At 33.5% G+C, this 21,047-nt stretch overlaps 1 protein-coding gene across 1 annotated transcript in view; it reads right to left on the reverse strand.

The window, feature by feature from the left end:
• The window catches only part of STPG2 (sperm tail PG-rich repeat containing 2), a 94,202-nt gene that overhangs the window by 65,189 nt on the left and 7,966 nt on the right, over positions 1-21,047 (reverse strand). The window contains exons 4-5 of the mRNA XM_085325647.1: positions 12,111-12,226; positions 9,803-9,914 (exon numbers count right to left, since the gene is read on the reverse strand). Coding sequence (XP_085181773.1) covers positions 9,803-9,914; positions 12,111-12,226 — 228 coding nt within the window. The remainder of the gene's footprint in view (positions 1-9,802; positions 9,915-12,110; positions 12,227-21,047) is intronic.

Genomic DNA, 21,047 nt, shown 5'->3' on the forward strand with positions numbered 1-21,047 from the left:
AAAAAAAAAAAAAAAAAAAAAAAGCAGTTTGAATCTGGACAGAGTTAAAAAAAAATAGAACATGATTCCCATATGATGGTCTCAATAGGATAGTACAAACAATAGCTAACTTCAAGGATAAGAAAGTGGACAGTGGGAGAAGGTGACCAAACAAGACTAGTCAATTCCATCACTGGCCAGAGATGCGATCTAGTCCACCAGACATCTTGAGAATACTATACCAAAGTTCAATGTATAAGGAACCTGAACTGAAACAGACTGTCATTATGCAGATTCAGGTCATTTTTTTGTCTGCAGGAAAACATTTAAATACAAAACAGTTCCATGCAAACCTAAGAATTTTCAGGACGCTGAAAAAGCTTTTTTTGCCCCCTCATTTGAGAGGGGGGAGTCCGAATCAGACCATAACATGACACAGAAGGGTAAAAATGGGTAAAGTGCTGCTTGTAACAGTAGTGCAAATATATCAAGAATACCAACATCTGAAGTATATTTTTCTACCAAAAAAATAAATAAATATATACTGACTAGAGGTAGATCAAACACAAACATGACAGTCATAGTTCTCTAAACATGTAAGTGCCATTAGTGTCACTCTAGAAAATCCAAGAAAGAACCTGGTGAAATGATGATAGAAGAAATTAGGCAACAACAAAAGAGTTTTTATATGACAAAATCTTTTCCAAGAGGTCTTAYGGACAGATACTTGAATAAGCTTATAAATGCCAATGTATAAGATAACCAAAAACCATTGGATAACTTGTCTCTAATCACTATCTAAAAATGACTGTAGTCTATTATTTGGGAGGCACTAGAAAATTCATTAACATATAATGTATTAGTTTTTAGTAACTATGTTCATTACAATTTTACTGTTAATATTGATGCTCTCCAGACTATCCCAACTGTCATTACAAAGTCTTTATTTTGCCCCTGAATCCCCACGTGTTTTTCAAGTAACCTCTTGATACAAGTGAAAAATGTAGCCTTAAAAAAAAGTAAATCCTGTTGTTAATTCTAAAAACACTGTGCATAAAAAAAAATGTTTTAGTGATCTAAACACATAACTAACATAACTGTATCAAATAGCYACTTAAAATCACTGTTATCATTTGTCAGATACAGATTTATTTACAAAATATATGATTTTTTCAACTTATTAAACACTGAAGGATAACTCAGTGTTTGAACATGTGGTTATTCATCATTTTACTGCTCCTCAGTATGAATTACCACACAATTTTCAGGTACTAAACCCAAAATTGTTTGTATTTTCAATGAAAAACACTGTCCTTTTTGTAGTGCTATTAACATATCATTACATGGAGTTAGTGCTTTTAATTAACATTCAAAAGTTTCACAAGGGCATACTCATTTTCACATATTCATAGTTTAACAGCAGCAAGAAAATCATTCATGCGATTTTGGTCTATATAAGAAAAGCTGTTATAAAAAAAACATATAGTTTTGGAGGAGCAAAAGAACCAAAGATTAGAGAGGCACAAAAGATGGGTKTAAGAATGAAAAAAAGTGTAAGTTAAGCTACCAGAAAATGAACAGAAGACAGTAGTAGCAAGAATGAATATGACTARGAGTCAGTGAAAGAAGATGCATTTTGTGCTTGTAAAAGGATTTTTAAAAAAAAACTACAATGAGCAGCAGAATATTAGCACTGTAACAGAAATTAATCACCTTCATCTTCAGAACATGGCAAAGAAGATGTGAAATATGTATAGCACAGAGTTCACACAGAAGGAGAAAGAAAAGAAAAAACACCAACAAAACGAACACTATTCATTTAGTGAAAACTACCCATTCTGTACATCCTGAGGTGAGAGATCCTGTGGAAAATATATCACCATGTAATTAAAAATTGTATCACAAATTATAGTTGCAACAAGGCCATATTGAGGTTACCTGGGCAATCTTAAATGAATGCTTCTCAAGACTACTTTAATGGCTTCAGCAAACAATGTAAATAAATGCAAATACTCTAGATAGGTGCTGAATGTGATTTTATTGCTGGGTAAGCTAAATTGTAAATACATAGAACATGCTAATACAGTATGCTATTTCTCAAAAAACAGAGGATCAATAAATTTTAGTATTTTCCTTAAGTCAAAGCAACAAGCTTCTGCCACCTTTTTATTATGCRCAACAGCAAAATGCATCTCAACCAAAAAAACCTTACAAAATATTGCAAGAGCAGCAAGGTATTGCACTTCTCACAAGACAAACTATTAATGTTCCCTTTCATGTGCCAAGTTGAATTAGCTGTCATAAATCAACTCTGCTGCAAGTAGAAAGCATGYATTTTGTTTGCTGTCCAATTCATCTATTGTACATAAAACTTCAAAAGTTACGGTTTTATCATTCATGAGTATATTATTTCTGACAACCTCACTAATGGTATTTTTCACTAAATATATAAAATTTATTCTGATAACAAAAGGTATTCTAGTTTTTAACCAAAGATGGCTATTTTTTTTATATATATATAATAGACAATTCTTCATACATAAAATGTAACCTTTCCAGAGGACAAGGTCACAAGTTCCTAAGAATAATAGTTTCTGTTCATTACTAAAACAGGCACAAGCAAACACTAGTACTATACAATTCCGAGTTCCAAAGCATGCTTGCCTTTAAATGCTACTTCAAATGTCACATCACTTAAAACAAAAGGTATATTTACACACCCACATGGAATGAACATTCTGCTACTGAAAGAGTKTCACAAAAGTCTAGTAAAGGAAATCCAGTTCATCCAGAAAATGAAAAAGAAAAATCTCTCAATCCTGAAAAAAGGAACTGGACAAAATTACTCCGTTCTAAATCGTGAACAGAGAAGAAATAGCTTCTACGGCATTGCAGCCTTACRCTTTCCTCCGAGGTGCAGGGTGGGGAGTGAAAGAAACCACTGTTTACACCCAAGAACACAAGTTCTTGTCCTTTGTACGAACCATCATTTAACAGGAAGTTGAGAGCTAAGTCGTGCTGAAAGTTATTAACTTTAGTTATTATAATAAAGGAGTTTTTTTTTTTCTTATAATAAAAGTTGAACTTGTATCCACTTGGAACCTGCTGTGTTTAATACAGTGCAAAACTAAAGTCCCTTTATAATAATTATACTAATCTCAAGGGTAAGTTTTGCCTAATAAAGCAAATTCCATTAAAAATGATGCTGCTCCTGAATTTGATATAGAGATGTCTTCTAAAGTATTAGCTAATGACGCTATTTGGTTTTCAATTAACCCTTTAGAGGATATAAAATGTGTTTCCATATATGGAATTTGATGGATGAAATTTCTGTCTCAAGAAAGTGAGTGCTACACAGCAAGTTACAAATGGACTGCAACAAATCAGAAAATTATCACTTGAACAGACTCAAGTCAGTAAAAGAGGATGTGACACCAATCACCTCTAATGTTTCTCCTACTCATCTATAAAGATGACTGAAGTGGAAGAAGTTGCCTTTATCTCAATGACCTCCAATCATATTGGAGAGCACAGCCAGTTAAGATGTTTTGGGGGTTTTTGTTTATTTGTTTTTTAAATAAAGAGATATCTCAATCAAACATCTAATAGAAAAGTATGTGATGATTGCTTAAAAATAGACTACTTCATACATTACACTCTTGGAGGAAAGCGAGCTGAGCACTTGCTGCTCCTCACATGAAGACAGAGATTAACAATATGCTTGCTTTGCCTTCCCACTGCTCCTTCCCACCCCTGAACTACAATTTTGATTTTGCACCCCAGCAGTTACATAGCACAATAACATACTGAATACACAGGAGAGTAATGGGGAAGAGAGGCAGGAATTCCTTCAGCCAGCTCCAATTAAGGGAAGTGTGAGAAGTGTTGTATCACATCACAAATACACATTAAAGCTATGACAGCAAACATGCACAGGCCTTATATCCTTTTTTCTTTCTTTTCCAAAGGCATGAACTATTCATGTATGTTAGCTATGGAAGGGGTGACAGTGACATATGTTCAAAAAAATAATTTTAAATTCAGAATCAAAACTAAGGTTTAACTCTGAAAAGTTCATCTCAAAGAGCTTACCAACAATGCAAAGGTACAACAGAGATGGAGAGACATTGCTAAAGCCACTGCTATCTTGCTGGCATCACGTAAAATACTCGCACATGACAAAAAAGTCCCAGAAGAACAGGCAGTTTAAGTTTGCAGAAAGGATTGTTCTAATTTCCTATRATACTAATATAACTTTGCCTTGCAAGTGAAATTTCATCCAGATTATTTTCAAGCTATTGCCTTGATACTAAATTTCCTTGACTGAAATTTCAAGCACCACTGAAAAAATGATTATGAARCTATTTTGAATATAATTTTTGAAATAAAGGACATGCTTAGAATTCTGCTAATCCTGGCATAAAAAGCCACTGAGATAAATCCAGGCTAGCACTGCTATATCAAGCTATTCAACTCCCACATTCTCAAATGGCACAACAGAACTGTGTAGCATTTGGTATAAGAGCTTGATATTTCTTTTTTAATTCAACAATCTGACTTGCATATTTAACTCAAAAAAAATACATTTTAAGTACCTCTATAAAAAAAGGAAACTACAGGAACTCTCACACAACAAGAAAATCCATAAGAAATAACACCCACACGGTTGCAAATATTGGTCTCCTACCTTATAGAATAAAAGTTGATATTGATATAACCATCACCACCACTAAAAAGAGCAGGATTTTAGGGGGGAGGTCAGGTCTGGAATTCACCAACAACTTCTCAAAGTGGTCAGGGGAAGGGAAGTCTTTTTCCATCAGTACAATATGTCCYGTGCTCCATTCTGAAGAATGAGGTAGTGGAAAACCTATTTCCATAACCAGACTTTCTATCCAAAATTAGTTTGCTCCACATTTAACAATGCTTTACATTAAACTCAGACTAAAAAAAATTTCTAGGAAGCATTGAAGTAGAAGGCCAATTATAATGCTGCTACAGTCCAAATACATGCTTAACCATTCCAAAATTTAGAGAGAAGTTTTTGAAAGAAGGCAATCTATAGTGAATAATTAACATATAGTATTTTTCAAAATATGTTCAACCATGGTGGTGAAAGAGGATTTAAACTCTGCAGTGTTAACAGCAATGCTGATTCAATACGGAAAAATGCTTTTACTTTCTTCTCCTGGCAAAAAGGATGATGAATGATATATAGAAAATATTCTTCTTGTAAAGAAGAAAATGAGATGGTGAAATCAACATGTAGAGTTTGAATAAAAATATTAATGTATAACAGGTAACAATGCTGAACTATTAATATTTCTATAAAGTGTTTGTAAATAATTCAAGTCTCTTTTTAGCCATACTCTCGTGTTCTTAATGGTATGAAAAAGAATAAATAAAAATAAAACCAATAAAAATAAACAGGCTAATCTGAAGATAACACCTAACATTATTAGTATTATTTTAAATATTTTGCTCCATTTCTGTGAAGAAACTATGCATCTGTGTCTTGTACAGGGTGACTTTGCCTGTCCTCCAGGTATGCCCAGAGGGCAATGTAGACAATAATGACCCATCTGTTCACTACTGGCAACTAGCAAACTTCTAATGAAGACAGATGTGGGTCACCCTGTACAAGAAGACTGCAGGGTGTTAATGAATCCACCTAATGGTCACTACCTGCCACTGTTGACTGATTGATGACCAAAAGGGTTAAGCTTCAAAAGCAAAAGACAAATATTTCAGGTAAGACATTAGTCTTACCAGGCTAATTCTATCACACTCTCTAATATACACACACTTTACTGATGCTTTTCATATGTCTCAACAACAACCAAAAAAAGTTTTTCTTTGGACCTGAAATAACCTGAAAAGCTGAAATAAAGACATGAGAAATTCATTCTGCTTTATCACCTAGTGACATAAAAGCTCCAAACATCCATAGTAATTTATGCATACATGGCCACTGACACTAACAGTAAAATCCAAAAATTTAAAGGAAATATTTAACAGTTGCAAAAGCCTTAAAGTATTCATAGCTTTTTAAAAGCATATTTTGATAGCAGCGCAGGAGAATATTTTTACACTGAACTCCATTCACACAGACCACAAGCTAGCRGATTTGTATAATGATTGCCACAGGAATGAGTAGATATTGAACTCATTCTGCCAATTCCATATGAATGTGATGGCACCACAAAAGCCAGCTACTTATAAAMAAGGTATTGATGCAAATCCAATCATTTGTCAATTCAGGTAGAGAGTAAATGTCAAGACGTTGCAGTGGGGAAACCCTGAAGAWGAACTCTCTCTAGAGAAGGAAAAAAATAAAATATATGATATATTAAAAAAATAAAAAAGTTATGATTTTGAGTTACCATGGGGTGAAACCTGCAGATAATGTTATTATCTGCCAGGATTTACCAGAATTTCATTAATATACAGCTATAACAAGCAAAGTCACAGTTCTATCCAAACGTATTGAGAAGTAATAAAATTATAYGTAAAGTTTTTGAAATACTACACAAGAATCCACCAATTTAATTTTTGATGCATCTTTACTAGCTGGAGATAGGCAATCCAAACATACTAAATACTGCAACTGACTCAATTAGAAACATTCTTTACCAATTATACCATGTAATAKTATATTGAAAACCAGTTCTGTAGTGACATTAAACCAGTAATATGTTGCCTCAGTAGTTGGTTTAATAAAATAAGGAAGAAATCATTATCAGAAGAAAAGATTTTAGTCCTTCCTATGCTCATCTGTTGAATAATAAGTGAACACAACCTCATTACACCTATGTATTCTTTACTATGAACTGGAGATCATGATCCCTGCATATTTGTTTTACAAGGCTTGATATATTCATACTTGTAGGGGTTTGGGCATTTTAGGATAAAATTTATCTGGAAAGTAAAGAGTATTATTACATGATTTTTCTAGGCTAAAAATACAAGTAGCTTTTGGGCTTCATAGAAATTGAGCAATTTTCTTATCAAATCATAACATAGTCAAAAACTCTCAAAGTCCCAATAACCAAAAAGTAACAAGGAACAACATTTAAGTCTCAGTATTATCAGAGAGAGCCTTTTACAACTTAAGTCTTGATAATATTTTACAATTGTAAACTGTTGTTGTTTATGTATTTCACCTTCTTTTTCATTCATATTTTAAAAATCCATATAAAACTAATGAGTTAATGACACACCAAGACTTACCTTTATATAAGCAACAGATTCCTATTAAATATAGGAGAATTTATGCCTGCTCTGTCAGGGTGTCAATTGCAGTTTTGCCTACTATATACACAGAAAAACTGCAGTGCAAGTTACCTTTTCAGATTCAGATTCACAGACAATTAACCATCGTTTTCAGAACTGAAAATAATAAGTCTCAGTTTTTTGTCTGAGGAAACAGAAGATCTAATAATCTGCAAATTCTCTTTTGCAAGAAGCTGCTAATATTAGACAAGATGAAACTTACAAAACCTATGTCTTTCCCGGGGGGGGACACGACTGTAATAAGCATGCAATTACATTTCAAAATTTGTCATCCTAAAACAGAATGCACTGATCATTAAAATATTCCAGTTTGCGGTTTGATCACCAGGACATGCTTTCTCTTGTAAGTGTGCAAGTCCAGCCATCCTTCTGTAATAATTTTGAACCTGTTCATCAGTCTTAACCAAATTTGACAGAGAGCCTACAGACTCATTGATATGAAATTCTACAAGCTTGGCGGGGGGGAATAGTGTAGAGAGACCAAGTCATTGCTCTGTTGCCGTTCTAATAAAAATGCTTCATTGTAACCTCAAGTCTTACCAGAAATCTGTGGATCCATAGGAGGATAAACATCATGAACACCTTGACTTTAGGAAAAGCACAAATTAGCGTTTTCTCTTTCCTGGACACCAGCAAATCCAGTACCAAAACTCAGTGTTAAGTTTGGTTGCATGATTAGTATTTACAGTTACCACATTAAGCCTCAAAACAAAGGACTGAGATCTGCTGATTGCTCACATGACTACATATAGAATAAAGAACACTGCCATGAGATTTCCTGTAATCTGAAAATATGAAGCAATATTCCTTTGCCATTTTTTATTTAACCTTAAATCCAGATAGAAAAAATACATTCTCTTCCTCTACCTATATGCACAAACCCAGTTATCTTTTTTTTTTTTTTTTTTGGTACCATTTCCTGCCTACATCCATCAATTCTTCCCTCTTTCCTGGATCTACCTAGTCTCCTGTATTGCTTTTTTCTCAACAAAAGCACTCATCCTCTCATCTCTGCTCTTTCATACTCCCTCCTGCATATCCCTTCATATGATTTTTTCTGTCTTTCTTTTATGTCAAGGACAGCTCTACATACTTAGGGAAAAATGGACTAGTTTATCAGGGCAGAGAAATGAAGTATAGAAGAGCTAAATAGGCCTAACCTTATATTAAGATCTCTTAGCATGGCATATGTCTGATCATATGCCAAGAAAACAGCTATCCCCCATTAATGCAGTTCCACCCATTCATGTCACTGCTTGGTCTTATGMCCTTTGCATGAGATAAGGTATTAATTTCCCCATTAATTATAGTCTGAGAGGATCCCAAGAAAGAAATGATAGTTCACAATAAATCTTTGCAATAAAACCCCATTCTGTCAAGAGACCTCATCAGATAGTGTAACATAAACTTGCAAAAGCTAACAAGTAGCTGCGAGAGTTCTGCACAGTGATACAACAGTCTTAGTTGTAACAGGCTTAAAGTTGAAAGGTCTTGTATTAAAAATAAATGTATTTTCCTCTCAACTTTGAATCTACGTATAAACATTTTCAAATTCCATCTTTAAGAAATACCACAGCAGAGTTGCACATAAATTTATGTCCTTTGAACCTGCACAAAACCTTCCACCCACACAAAATTATTTGCTTTTTACTTTCAAAGCTGTAGTTGTTACTGTCTTTCTGCTCTTATTAATGACTATCCATTCTGTAATGAAAATCCAACTTGTTACCTTTACTGCTCAGAATTTTGTAAAATGATGCTGCTTGTTCTCCTATAACTGATCCCTTCAAACTTAGTGGTTTCTAGCTCTTTTACCTTACAATTCTTTATAGTGGCAGAGTGAAAGCAGAACAGTTGAAAAGAACAGAACAGTTGAAAAGAACAGAAGAGGATTTTCTCTAACATGGGATTTATCCCAGAAATAAATTTTTCAGGAGACATGAAAAACTCCAAGGAAAAAATGCAGTTGGAGTTGATGATATAACGTTTTTTAAAAGTAATCTCAAAAAAATAAACATGTACAAAAATAAAGCATTTAATTAAGAGAAAAAAATAAGGAATTAATGTGTCTGTTTCTAACTTTCTCTCAGCATGCACTCCTAAAACTCCAATATGCTGCCACGTAGTACAAAAATAACCAAAATGTACATTTTCCAGTCTAAAACATATTTTAAAGGGAAATCAAGACAACAGCACGGATAATTTCTTCTAGATGTATTTTAAGGTATATTTATTGGACCTTGATGAATTCTGAGATGAATTATGTCTATAAATCATTCAATTTTGATGCACCATTCCAAAAAAAAATTGTGAAAATACTCTCAGCCTCACAATTAAGAGCTTATGCTCTTAAATTATTTTACCTGATTTACAGTAAAACAGAAGAGCAAATTTTTTGTTTGTTAACTGTTTTTTGTTCATTTTCAGCATAAATTGCAGTGTTTTTTCATCCTGCATATAAGAACTTCATACCTGAGCTGCAGGTATAAATTACTTTTTAAGCAGTAGGAAAAAGCTGAAGTGGCATTACCTTCTTTTCTTCCTGTAATTCTATTACTTCATGATACCGTGGGATAAAGAGGTCATATCTTTTCTTGTCTTCATTTTTGATGTTGACATTTTCGTAACGCAGTGCCACTTCCCTTTAGAAAATTAAAGGAAAGATTTATGAGTCTTCATTTTTAAATGCCTATCTAAATACAGTTAGTGAAAAATATATTCCTCAGTTACAAACAGTCGCTGTTTGCAATAACTAATAAAAGCTTAGATTACTATTTAATGGGAGAGGTCTCACCATATTCTACAAATACACTGTGAGCCCAAAGAAACAACACAAGTCATGTTTCAATAATGGCAAAACCATGTAGTTGTTATCATAGAATGACTAAAAATCACTCAATGAAGAAAAAAATAAAAAGCATGCAAAGACAAGAGAACACAGGATTTCTGAGATACGTTACTGAAATGCACATATAACAAAACTTTAAGTGAGTTATGAGGTCCTTACTCTAATTCAGGCCTTAACACTTAAATTAGCCAAAACAGATTCATCTATATCACAAGCTTTTTTTAAAATAGCAAACTCTCTTGGTAGCAGCAACTCTCTGAAGAGCCTTTATTATTTAGTTTTAAGGGAAACGATTTTAAAGGAAATCACTTTAAATATACAAATATTTTTTTATGACTACTCCAAATGACATTCTAGTAAGTCTGGGGAAAAGCCTGGAAAGGATTTAAATCAGAGACACTTGAACAGCAAATTAAGACCAATCAACCTGCAGATAAGGCACATATTAAAGTACTTCTCTCTGCCTCATATAAAAAAAACGTTACTGAAAACAGCAGTCTGAAAACTAAGGCCACAATCAGTAGATTATTTAAATGCATAGGTATAAGTAATTTTTATTTTTAACTTTATTTCCAAACTCTTTAGACTTGGGCCTCTGAAATATACATACAAGCCCATCTCTGCTCAGACACAGACATCAATACTTAAGTAACATTACCTAGAATCTCTTATCTTCAGAAGTAGGATTAAGTAGGTATCAAAGAATAAAATTGTTAAGAGGACCTCTGGGGCTTAAAAGCCTATACCAGGAATACATGATTTAGGCATTTACGGTAAGGCAAAGATTCAAACTGGCAAGACTTTGCAGTCTATACTCATGTCATAGCTCTGGTCTGTAAATTTCAAGACTATGTGCTTTGGTGTCTTTTTTTAATGGGCATAGGGCATTCCGCACCTACAAACACAACTCACAATGGCAGGAGATTGACCACACTGCTCCTTAATCCAGCCAACAGAGTCATTGAAGAAGGTTTTAAAAATCCCGTCTTTCCTAAACTTTTCATACTATCTTCCCTTTTCACCACAAAGTATGAAACTCAGATGCACAATCCGAAACCTGAAGTCAGTTTTTTTGTTTTTAAGAGAAATAAGAGCCAGTCATTTGTACTCCTAAGACACAGAAGARGAAGAAATGGTGATACTTACCTTTTTATAGTATCTTAATGAGCACTTCTAGAGTAGTAGAAATATATAATCTTTAATACCTTAATACGCACTTTCACAGAAATTTACAGACATGAATTCCGTACAATTCCTTCCTTATAACAAGGCTATAAGCTCTGCTATGAAAAAGGTGCTTTCCCTACATCTTCCCTATATCCTCTACAATATCACTTCAGCCTTCACATTCYCCCACAAATTCCTCTATGTTCATCAGTAACAGGTCCAGCAGAGCACCTCCCTTAGCTTTGACTTGCTCATGGATCTGCTTAGCAATATCCCATAGGACATGGCTCTGAAGGGCAGAGGAGCTCAGGAGAGGTAAGTGAGCCGACATTCAAGAACACCCTCCTCAAGGCACAGGAACGGCCCATTCCAAAGTGCAAAAAAGACTATCAAGTACAGCAGAAGACCAGCCTGAATGATCAGTCAAAAGCTCAGCCAAGTTACTGAAAGTAGTTTGTACTTTTAAAAGCCATCAAGTATAAAGTAAATTGGCTTTCATGATTTTAAAATCATGTTGACTGCTCTGAAACCACAACAAAATTAATAACCACAAGGTTTAAGTTTCCAGTGAAACAAGTAAAACTGTCTGCATACGTGAAAGGGAAGCCTTCATGAAGTACACAAACTCAATAACAGCAAATGAGCCTGAATACCTACCGCAAACAGAAAGGTTAAAAACATTACTATAAAATATATCCAAAATACACTAACATATTTTAAATAAAACTAAATGATATAACAAAACTAATTTTAAAGAACAAACAACTATTTTGGAATCACCAGCTAAAAATAAAATAAAATGTTCTGGCATATTGTTACTTACTGAGTTAAGTCATATTGCCCAGGTCCTGGCCCTTCTGGAGGTTTAAATTCACAGCGTCTTCCAGTTAAATTACCAAAATGTATTCCTTTATATTTCAGAGTAGAATAATTAACATCCTGATGTAAGGGGGGAAAAAACATATGATAATATATATCTATATATATTTATTCATATATATAAGTTGAAGAGTATTTTCAATATTTTGGCCACATATTTGCCCTCTTTATAGAGTACAAGCTAAAATACATAATATCAACTAGCCAAAAATATTTATAATGCTATAAATATACATAATAAAAAGCTTAAGCATTTATACACTGTAGCAAATCTGGTATGTGCATAGCTTGCTATATACCCTACAGTTGCACTGTAAATCACACAGTGGTTTAATTTCATTATATTTCAAAGCCCTCCAAGCAGGTTTTCATTTCATTTACACAATTCCCTCCAGTTTCATTGTTCTTTGTAAATGGCAATCGTGAAACTACCAATTTTCCTGCTAACATCAGTCTGTTTCACTAATGGTGCTGTGATGGGTAATGCTGAAACTGCTGAGAACAATAACTTCAGTTATCAACTAATAGAGCTTCAAGAATATTGACTCCAGTCAACACTAGTGCAATCAGCAGGTAGGCAGCTTGTGATTCCAGACAGCATATTTCACTGTAGAAACAATTTTTCAGTTTTTCCACATTTATTCAAGCTAGATTTTTTCATTTTAGTTCCTGCTCAAAGCTGCTGTTTAAGTCATACACAACACACCAAGCAGAGCGTAGATATATCTCCCAGAGATGCACTGATAACTGACATAGGGAAGAAATAACTGATTAATAATTTATCTCCAAACTATATGGACTAATAGTATGGAACAGAATGCATAAGAATGCCTGCCATATGTCACAAAACTTAGGTTATCATATTCCACCTCAAGCAGTCACAGCCTTCAGTACTATGATCCTACTCAATGGACCACTCATCTGTCCAATTACACTGTTTGTACACACCTACATATTCATTTCCTGGTTGTCAAAATCTATGTCTAYGTTGAATATTCTATTCAACAGGTTTTACGGAAGCTAGACCAGAGGCAACAGTTCCATTTCACATGAGGTATATCAAAAAATTTCAAATTTTATGTTCACACAGCATCATTTTGTTCTACTACTGATGTCATACCCTTCCCCTCCTCCCCTCCTCACACACAGAGGTTTGAGCCTAAATTGTTGGTTTCAAACATGAATACATAGTCATGAGTTGTCAATGGCTAAAAGAAATWTACTAAAGTAGATAAAACACACTGCCTCACAAAAGTACTTTGGTTCACAAAGATACATAGAAATATTTGTTTTCATCYGATTACTGACTTTTCAGCTTCATAATCAACTGTGTGCATACATCTGATAGTCAGTCTAGACTATTAAAGGTCACATTTTAGCATTAGTAAAAATCGTGCATAAATACAAACTAAGCTACTGGAACTTGCAGCAGAGCTTAGAGGGATTAGTACGAAACCTAGTAATAAGAGTACTTTAATCAAGAAAGTTCATTGAAAATCCCCACTCTCAAGAAGTATATTTTTACAATAAAAAGATGCAAGTCAGACTCTGATGAAGAATTGACTGGGATATGCCTGTTTCCCAGCAAAAGTTGCTTCTCCTAGGATGGTACAAGGAAATCCATGAAAAATAGCTCAGATTTCAGGCAGAGTTGTTCTTATTAACCAGGTATATTTTACCGCACTTATCTAGGATTACTATCCCAATTCAATTATTACTTACCTAAAGAATCAAAACCATGCTAAATACACATAACAAAAACAGAAGCAATAAGGCTCATAAACGTGTATTTCAAGATCAACAAGCCACAAGTTCAGCAAATACATTAGGTATCTAAAATTTCAGTCACTAATCCCAAACACACTAACATAATCCACAGAGATTTTTCCATGTTTTCTAGCAYGTCTTTTCTCTCTGTGGTCAATATACCATCATTCCCAAAGACACAAAAGTTAATTTTCAGAGTAAAAGGGTTATAGCACCATCAAGTGGCTTCTGCAAGGCATCAGTTTTTATATATAATGGAAGAAATAGGCTAGATATGTACAGAATAATTTTTTAAAAAATAAATTGTGAAAGATTAGATCTCTAGGAATCTAATTTATTTTGAACTCTATAATAAGAATAAGCACATTTCGTTTTTTATTTTGTTAATTCTGTGGAAGTATCTACTTTTTAATATCATACTAATAAATCAGTGGGATGATATTATTGATGGAACAGACCCTTCTCATGGCAGGAAGAGTCTTATACATTCAAACCACACTGGCACATGTCTCCAAGAGTTGAATGGCCCTAATCTCCAACATCTCCTATATGATCTGTGAAAATGTCGAGCAAATAGTAGCCTCACATCAGTCAGACTTAATTTCTTTGGCAACTGGAACGGTAAAATGAACTCCAAATTGAATCCCATCGAGAGGGAAGTCAGCTGTAAAAAAAAGTCTGCTTGTGGGTCTCAAGCAAGGAGATAAAATAACTCATAGCACAATCTAAAAATACAAAAGCCAATTGAGAATAAAAATGTGCAGATTGTCTTCTTACCAATGAGATGATTTAATCTACATATTTTTGCTTCTCTTTTCTGAAGACAACACTGGGCAAGTAAACRAACATCACGCAGTACAACAATAGTGTATTTAGAAAAATATTAGACATATTAAACATTTTATACCTCGTGGAAGTGTACACTTTTCATTATCACAGAAGCAAATTAATATTATGGCACAGAAAAAGTTTTGCAAATCCAAAAAAAGGTAAAAAATATAGTCATTATCTCCTATTCTACGCAAATTTTCCTTTCTTCAGATGTTCCCGACTTACAGGGCAGTGAGTTTCATATTACTGAAAAACATCTGAAAACTATGAGCAACTTCAAGCATCACTGCTGATTGCACTGAGTCGTCAGGATTTTGCACTGAAAATTTGAAGTCCCCCAAAAAGGAACAAAACATTAAAAGTATTCTTTGCTTTTAAAATATTAGTCATACTATGCAGTTTTAGAGAAAATCATTTGTCCCAATAATTTGTATTTCAGACAAACATGTATTTCTAAATAACACTAATTAGGCAGAAAAACAATACATTACTATAGGRATACATCATCCAGTAGTTTACCAATGATTGGCACTTCTACCCATATTTTAGCATCTACAGAAGAATGTTCAGCACTTGATTTACTGTTTACTGCAAAATTGGAAAAGTAATTTTAAAAGTCTTTTTTTTTTCTTTTTAGCTTAAAGAGATGAAATTCATTTGTATATTTATAATTTATGCACATGGTCAAATATCTTTTTTAACTGAAATCTGTGCTTCCTATTTACTAAGACTGGTGTCTATGATGGCTTCAGGTAATACTGTCTACTGTTATTCAACATTTCAATAATTGTGAGTATCCTAGGGCCTTCACAGTCTATAGCCCAGAAGCCATGTAACACTCTCTTAAATATACTGTAGAGACTGAGAACAGAAATGTAGGTTTAAGAAAGAAACAGGTTACAGCAATTTTATCATATGGTTTCTCAGTTATGGTAAATGCACATCACGATGGCTCCATTAAAGTCAATTTTTATGGCATATTGACTCATTTCTTGAAGGCAAAACAAAAGGAGTAGCTTCTCAAAACATCTGACTGAGGACTAAGATGGCAGTTTGATTTTTTTTTTTTTAATGGCATTCAGTGAGTAAGCTCCAACAGCAAATAAGCATGAAGTGACAATGTAACTATATATGAAGAGTGCATCTGGATTAAAAAAAACATGCAACATCAGTTTTCAGGAGGAAAAATATGATTAAAAAATAACAAACTGAAAAGTAAAGAAATCTATTTAATGACAGAGTTCCTTACAACAGTCATTTGTCCTAAAGATAATTTTGATTGCCTAAAACGTTCAAAAACTAGCCCCCTTTCAATTGTATCTAATGGCATATGGGTTATGTGTTATTATTAAGACACAAATATGAGGTAATAAACAGTTATGCACTATATATATATATAGAGAGAGAGAGAGAGAGAGAATTTTATTATTCATCTTCCCTCATCCTAAATGATCAAGGATTCATAAAAAAATCAGCAACTTATTCTGTTCAATTATACTATTGTTTTATATATGGTGAACTAAATCATGTTTTCTGTTAAATTGATGCTTTTCCGCCAGACGATAAAGTATAACTTCTAAGCTACTGAAACTCAATATCTAAATATATATAAATACATTTATACAAGTCATTTATGACCAATAGAAATGTGACAGTAACAAATTGCATTTATAGTGACTAAAGCTATTCAGTTTTAAAGATGAAGCAGATGAACCAATACACTTTTTCAAACTCAAGAATAGTAACATTGACTTATTTATATATATACACACACACACACTCCCATTTAAAGTCTGCAGTAAAAATAATAAAAAGTGACTGTTACTTAACTTACTAACCTGTACATTACTCAGGTAAAGTATCCTATCTAATGGAATTTAAAAGCTTTTTGAAAATACTGACCAAGACTAAAGAATAAATTGATGCACTCTTAATAACTCTAAATCACCTAGCTCTTTATGCCAAGAAGTGTTGACAATACCAACTTCAAGGTCATTGTCAACTTGGTAAGTCATTAGCAAATAAAATATGGCTTAATTGGAGCAAGCTCAGCAAGGAGCTGCATTATTTTAAGTGAACGCTGCAATATAACTTGAAGAAGAATTACTAATCGCCACTCCCGTTGACAACGAAATGGATGAAGAAGGTGCTTTGTAACTTTTTTCTATGACTTCCCCATAATTAAATATGGAAATAGATTCCATGAAGAATTAAAAGTCCCTGAGTGCATTAATTCAGGCACTAATGGACTGCCTTCCAGTGTTACAGCACACAGGTAGCTCCCAGCATGTAACCAACATTAGCTAATATGTCAGTGTCAGACTCCAGCAGTACTCTTCGTTTGAATATCCAACTTCGTAAAGCAGATTACACATGCTGATTTAAAAGGATATATCTTTCACATTCRGAAAAATTACCTGAAACTTTATGTGCATTGATAAAACAGCTTGACTTAAACCCAAGATCTGGTTGCCTGAAAATGAATGCAGCTGTATTACATACACACAGTGCTTATATTGCCCTTACAATCATCTGACTAATCTCTAGTATAAAACAGTCAATGGCTGTTTTTTTAAAATCCTTTTCTAATAAAACACTTTTTTAAAAACAGCTTCATTTGCATACATTTGGAGGGGGGGTCCTAATACAAGCTACTAATGTCACAAGCTCTCTAAGAATTATATTAGGAGATTAAGATATTTAAATGAAAGGAACGCCTCTCAGCACAGACCTCTTCATACTACTGCTCTGTTCCAACATTTTTTTTCTCAGTTTGTGCCACTGTAATTCTTCACCTCTTCTAGCTCTCTCTCCAATTTGTACTTCATGGGCAAGCAGCCCTAACTCTGCAGGTAGGTCCCMGCCTGATAAAATAGCCTGATACACATTTCTGAATCAACTGCAAACCTAGCATAACACATCAAGACTTGCCAAAAGAGCAACTGAAAATGAACAGCTGTCTTTTTAAACCAACTCTGTGATATTTAGGGTGCATATGTTTAAACAGCTAAAATATCTGCATTATAAACATGATTTCAATCTTTTTAATAGAAGACTTTGCCAATCTCTGTCTGTATCAGAGGGTCTAGCTCAGTAATACACTTCAAATTTGTTGCTTTTCCTGGGCACTACATATGGGCATCAATCCACTACAACACTTCAGTATGCGTTTAGTTTGAAATATGGAAGAAGTCCTACTGCAGTTAAATGCAATAGTTGCAAATTAATAGTTAAATATATACCTAAGTCCTTTGCCAGAACAAGTCCTATTTTTGTTTGACAATGAGACTATGCCTTGGAAATTCATTGCTTATCTGAAAACTATATCCATAGGAAGACAACAAAGAATTTAGGAACCATTATCTCTACCCAAGACAGAATCACAAACGTATCAAGAAAAGCAGTATTTTTATTATTATTATAAGCAACTGACAGACTCAGTACAAGAAGTTGAGCATGTGGATGAACAGGCTCCAAAGAATCACTTAAAATTCTTCCCCTTACTCTAACCAAACTCTAACCCTTATTTTTGACTAGTTTAAAAGTATGATTGTAAACTGCAACCAGTATTTCTATCCTGTATTCAAGTTTAAAACCAAATCATTAATAAAACACACACACAAACCCAGAACAGTGCCATACGGTAGCATGTCTATATTCTATTTATAAGAAGGAATGGTAGTTAGAGATAAAGTAATGACCGCTTAAATGATCTGTAGTAAGAGCTTGACTAAGAAAGTACTAAGCCAATTAAATCCTTTGCTGAAGTTATAGTTCCTGAAACACAGACTACCAATTACATTATGGAAAGATGCCCGCCTGTTGGCACAAGGGCATTTGTTATTTCCTTTTATAGACAGAAACAAAGCTCCTCTTTGTCCTTAAAATTCTTATTTTTTCAAGAACTTAGATTTAAATGTAGTTGATAAATCAACTTCCAAAGTTCCTACAGATTTATGATTTAGTGGCCGGCCTTCTACACAGAATAATTACCCCAGAAGTTGCAAATCTTGTCCATACATTAAATGGAAGATTGTCATGGTGAAAACACTTGACAATATCAGGATCAAGATACCAAACATTCTCCAGGATTCAAGATCTGCTAAAAATCGCCTGTTCTTCTGACAGTTTCCTTAAGCTCAATGGTACTAATATTCAGTAATGTTTATGCTAAAATAATAGTAATAGTTGGTATTTACAAAGCAATCTGCATCCACACAGTATTCTCACCCAAAAGTTCTTAACTTCTTTGCATTCGCACGCCAGAGTAGAAAACAAAATATTCCAGTRGTTAGATTTTGATAGTGCTTAAAAATGGTCATCATTCTTTAAAACACAGCTATCTTAAATTCTCATAAAAAGTTGTATTTTTAATCCATCTGTTAAATCTATAATTCAAARATTGTTTCTGAATAAGAACTGCATATTTTGAACAAAAGTTTGTATTGCACGTTCTATCAGTTTTCCTTGTTTTTTGTCCCTCCCTCCCTGAAAGATTAAACATACAGATAGCTAAAATGTTATCTGAAATAGTCTAAATCTCAAAATCAAAAACTTATTTCAGATTGAAATTCCTTTTCAGTATACCACTCAATCTTCTTGCTTTAGTTCTTCACTTGCATAACTATAATAATACACAGATTCTTCATTCGCATAACTAAAGATTATTCACATTTGCTTATTCAGCGCTTTAAAAATACAATGTACTGCTTTGGGCTTTGCAACAGCAATCCAATGTGTCCACAGAAAATGTGATTCCAAACAATGTTAAATAGTGCAGTGATAGCATGAAATACTTAGAAATGGTTGCAAATTGGCTCAACCGAATGACTCTGCTGCCCCCTAAAGCAAGTCTTGAGAAAATAATTCCATGGGAAAAAACAGTATCCAAAAATAAGTGATTAATTATTCTCCTCTTTATTTTGGTTGATTGTGAACTGTAATTCACACTATGCAATTAGTATTGCTCAGATGTGCCCTGCTTCATAAATGCTAGATATAGCTGGTGCTGATACTTCAGAATCATCTGTAATAAGGAACAGTGAACATTAGCTAATGAGGTTTTTCAAATAAATATTTTTAATCTATAATTTCTTTGAGAAGATACAACAGAAACATTAAAAAGCCCACTGTTTATCACAATACGCTAAAAATTTAGATCTCAAACAGAAAAGAAAAAAAGAAGTAATGCATGTCTTATTGAATTTGAATGTCTTGTCTCAGAATGGATTTAAAGTAGAACTCCTAGTCATCTCAATTAAAGTAGAAACTTTAATTGAAGTATTAATGAATTAAAGTAGAACTCCTAGTCATCTCAGTTAAAAAGAGCATCTTTCTTTGCAAGGCAAACTTGATATCCTTTCAGTTCTAGAAGTGATACAATTGACTGAAAATTTTTTTTAAAAAAAAAAAAAAAACACTGAATTAATGTTTTGAATAAGCAGTAAGTTAAGCTAGGGCAAAAAGACTTCAAAAAAAACTTCAGAGTAACTGGTAATTGATATACTTTCCAATTAGCATTTTTTGCAGCAGACTGATCTAGACACGTCAACTATATTGTTAGCACAAGACATAATTAAAATCCAAGCATCTTTTGAACAAAACATTAATACACCACCATCCTAACCTACAATGATACCATTTTAATTAGAGAGGAAAATGTAGAGAGTTGCAAGGAGATAAATTTTAGAATCAGGATATTGAAACGTTGCAGCCAATAACAAATGCTCAGTAGTAAGTCTGGCATATTTCTTTACCAGACACTATTGACTGGGGGTAGGAGTCTTACTTTTTAAATGCTAAAATTGCCATATTTTACTGTAATATCTGACACTTTTGAAAAAAATACAAATAATACCACAACTTTTTAAGATCTGGAAAACAGCAGAGCAATCAAAGCTTATTTTAGTCACTATTTTTCTAACATAATAAAATTTTAAGAAAATAGATTCAAAGGAGGAATTCAGGTATGTCTGTGATGCAATAGGTCTCACATACCAAAATCTTAGATGAAATACTGAAACTTCCAAGTGTTTTCTGCATATAGTTGCCCCTGTAGCATAGAAAGCACTATCAAAGAACTGCATGACTTTAAAACAGAATCTATATTACATAACCTCTTACGGAAGGTAGTAAGGGAGAAGAATCTCTTTCCYTTGTGACTTATAGTTAAGAATCAATATTGGACGAAGAAAGAATGAAATATATCTAGAATATTAATATTTGCAAACAAAAGTAAAATATGTGTACGATGTATTTTTAATACAGTATTCAGGACTCCTAA

This window comes from Rhea americana, unplaced genomic scaffold (assembly GCF_003343005.1).
Source record: "Rhea americana isolate MKP2758 unplaced genomic scaffold, rheAme1 scaffold_99, whole genome shotgun sequence".
NCBI lineage: Eukaryota > Metazoa > Chordata > Aves > Rheiformes > Rheidae > Rhea > Rhea americana.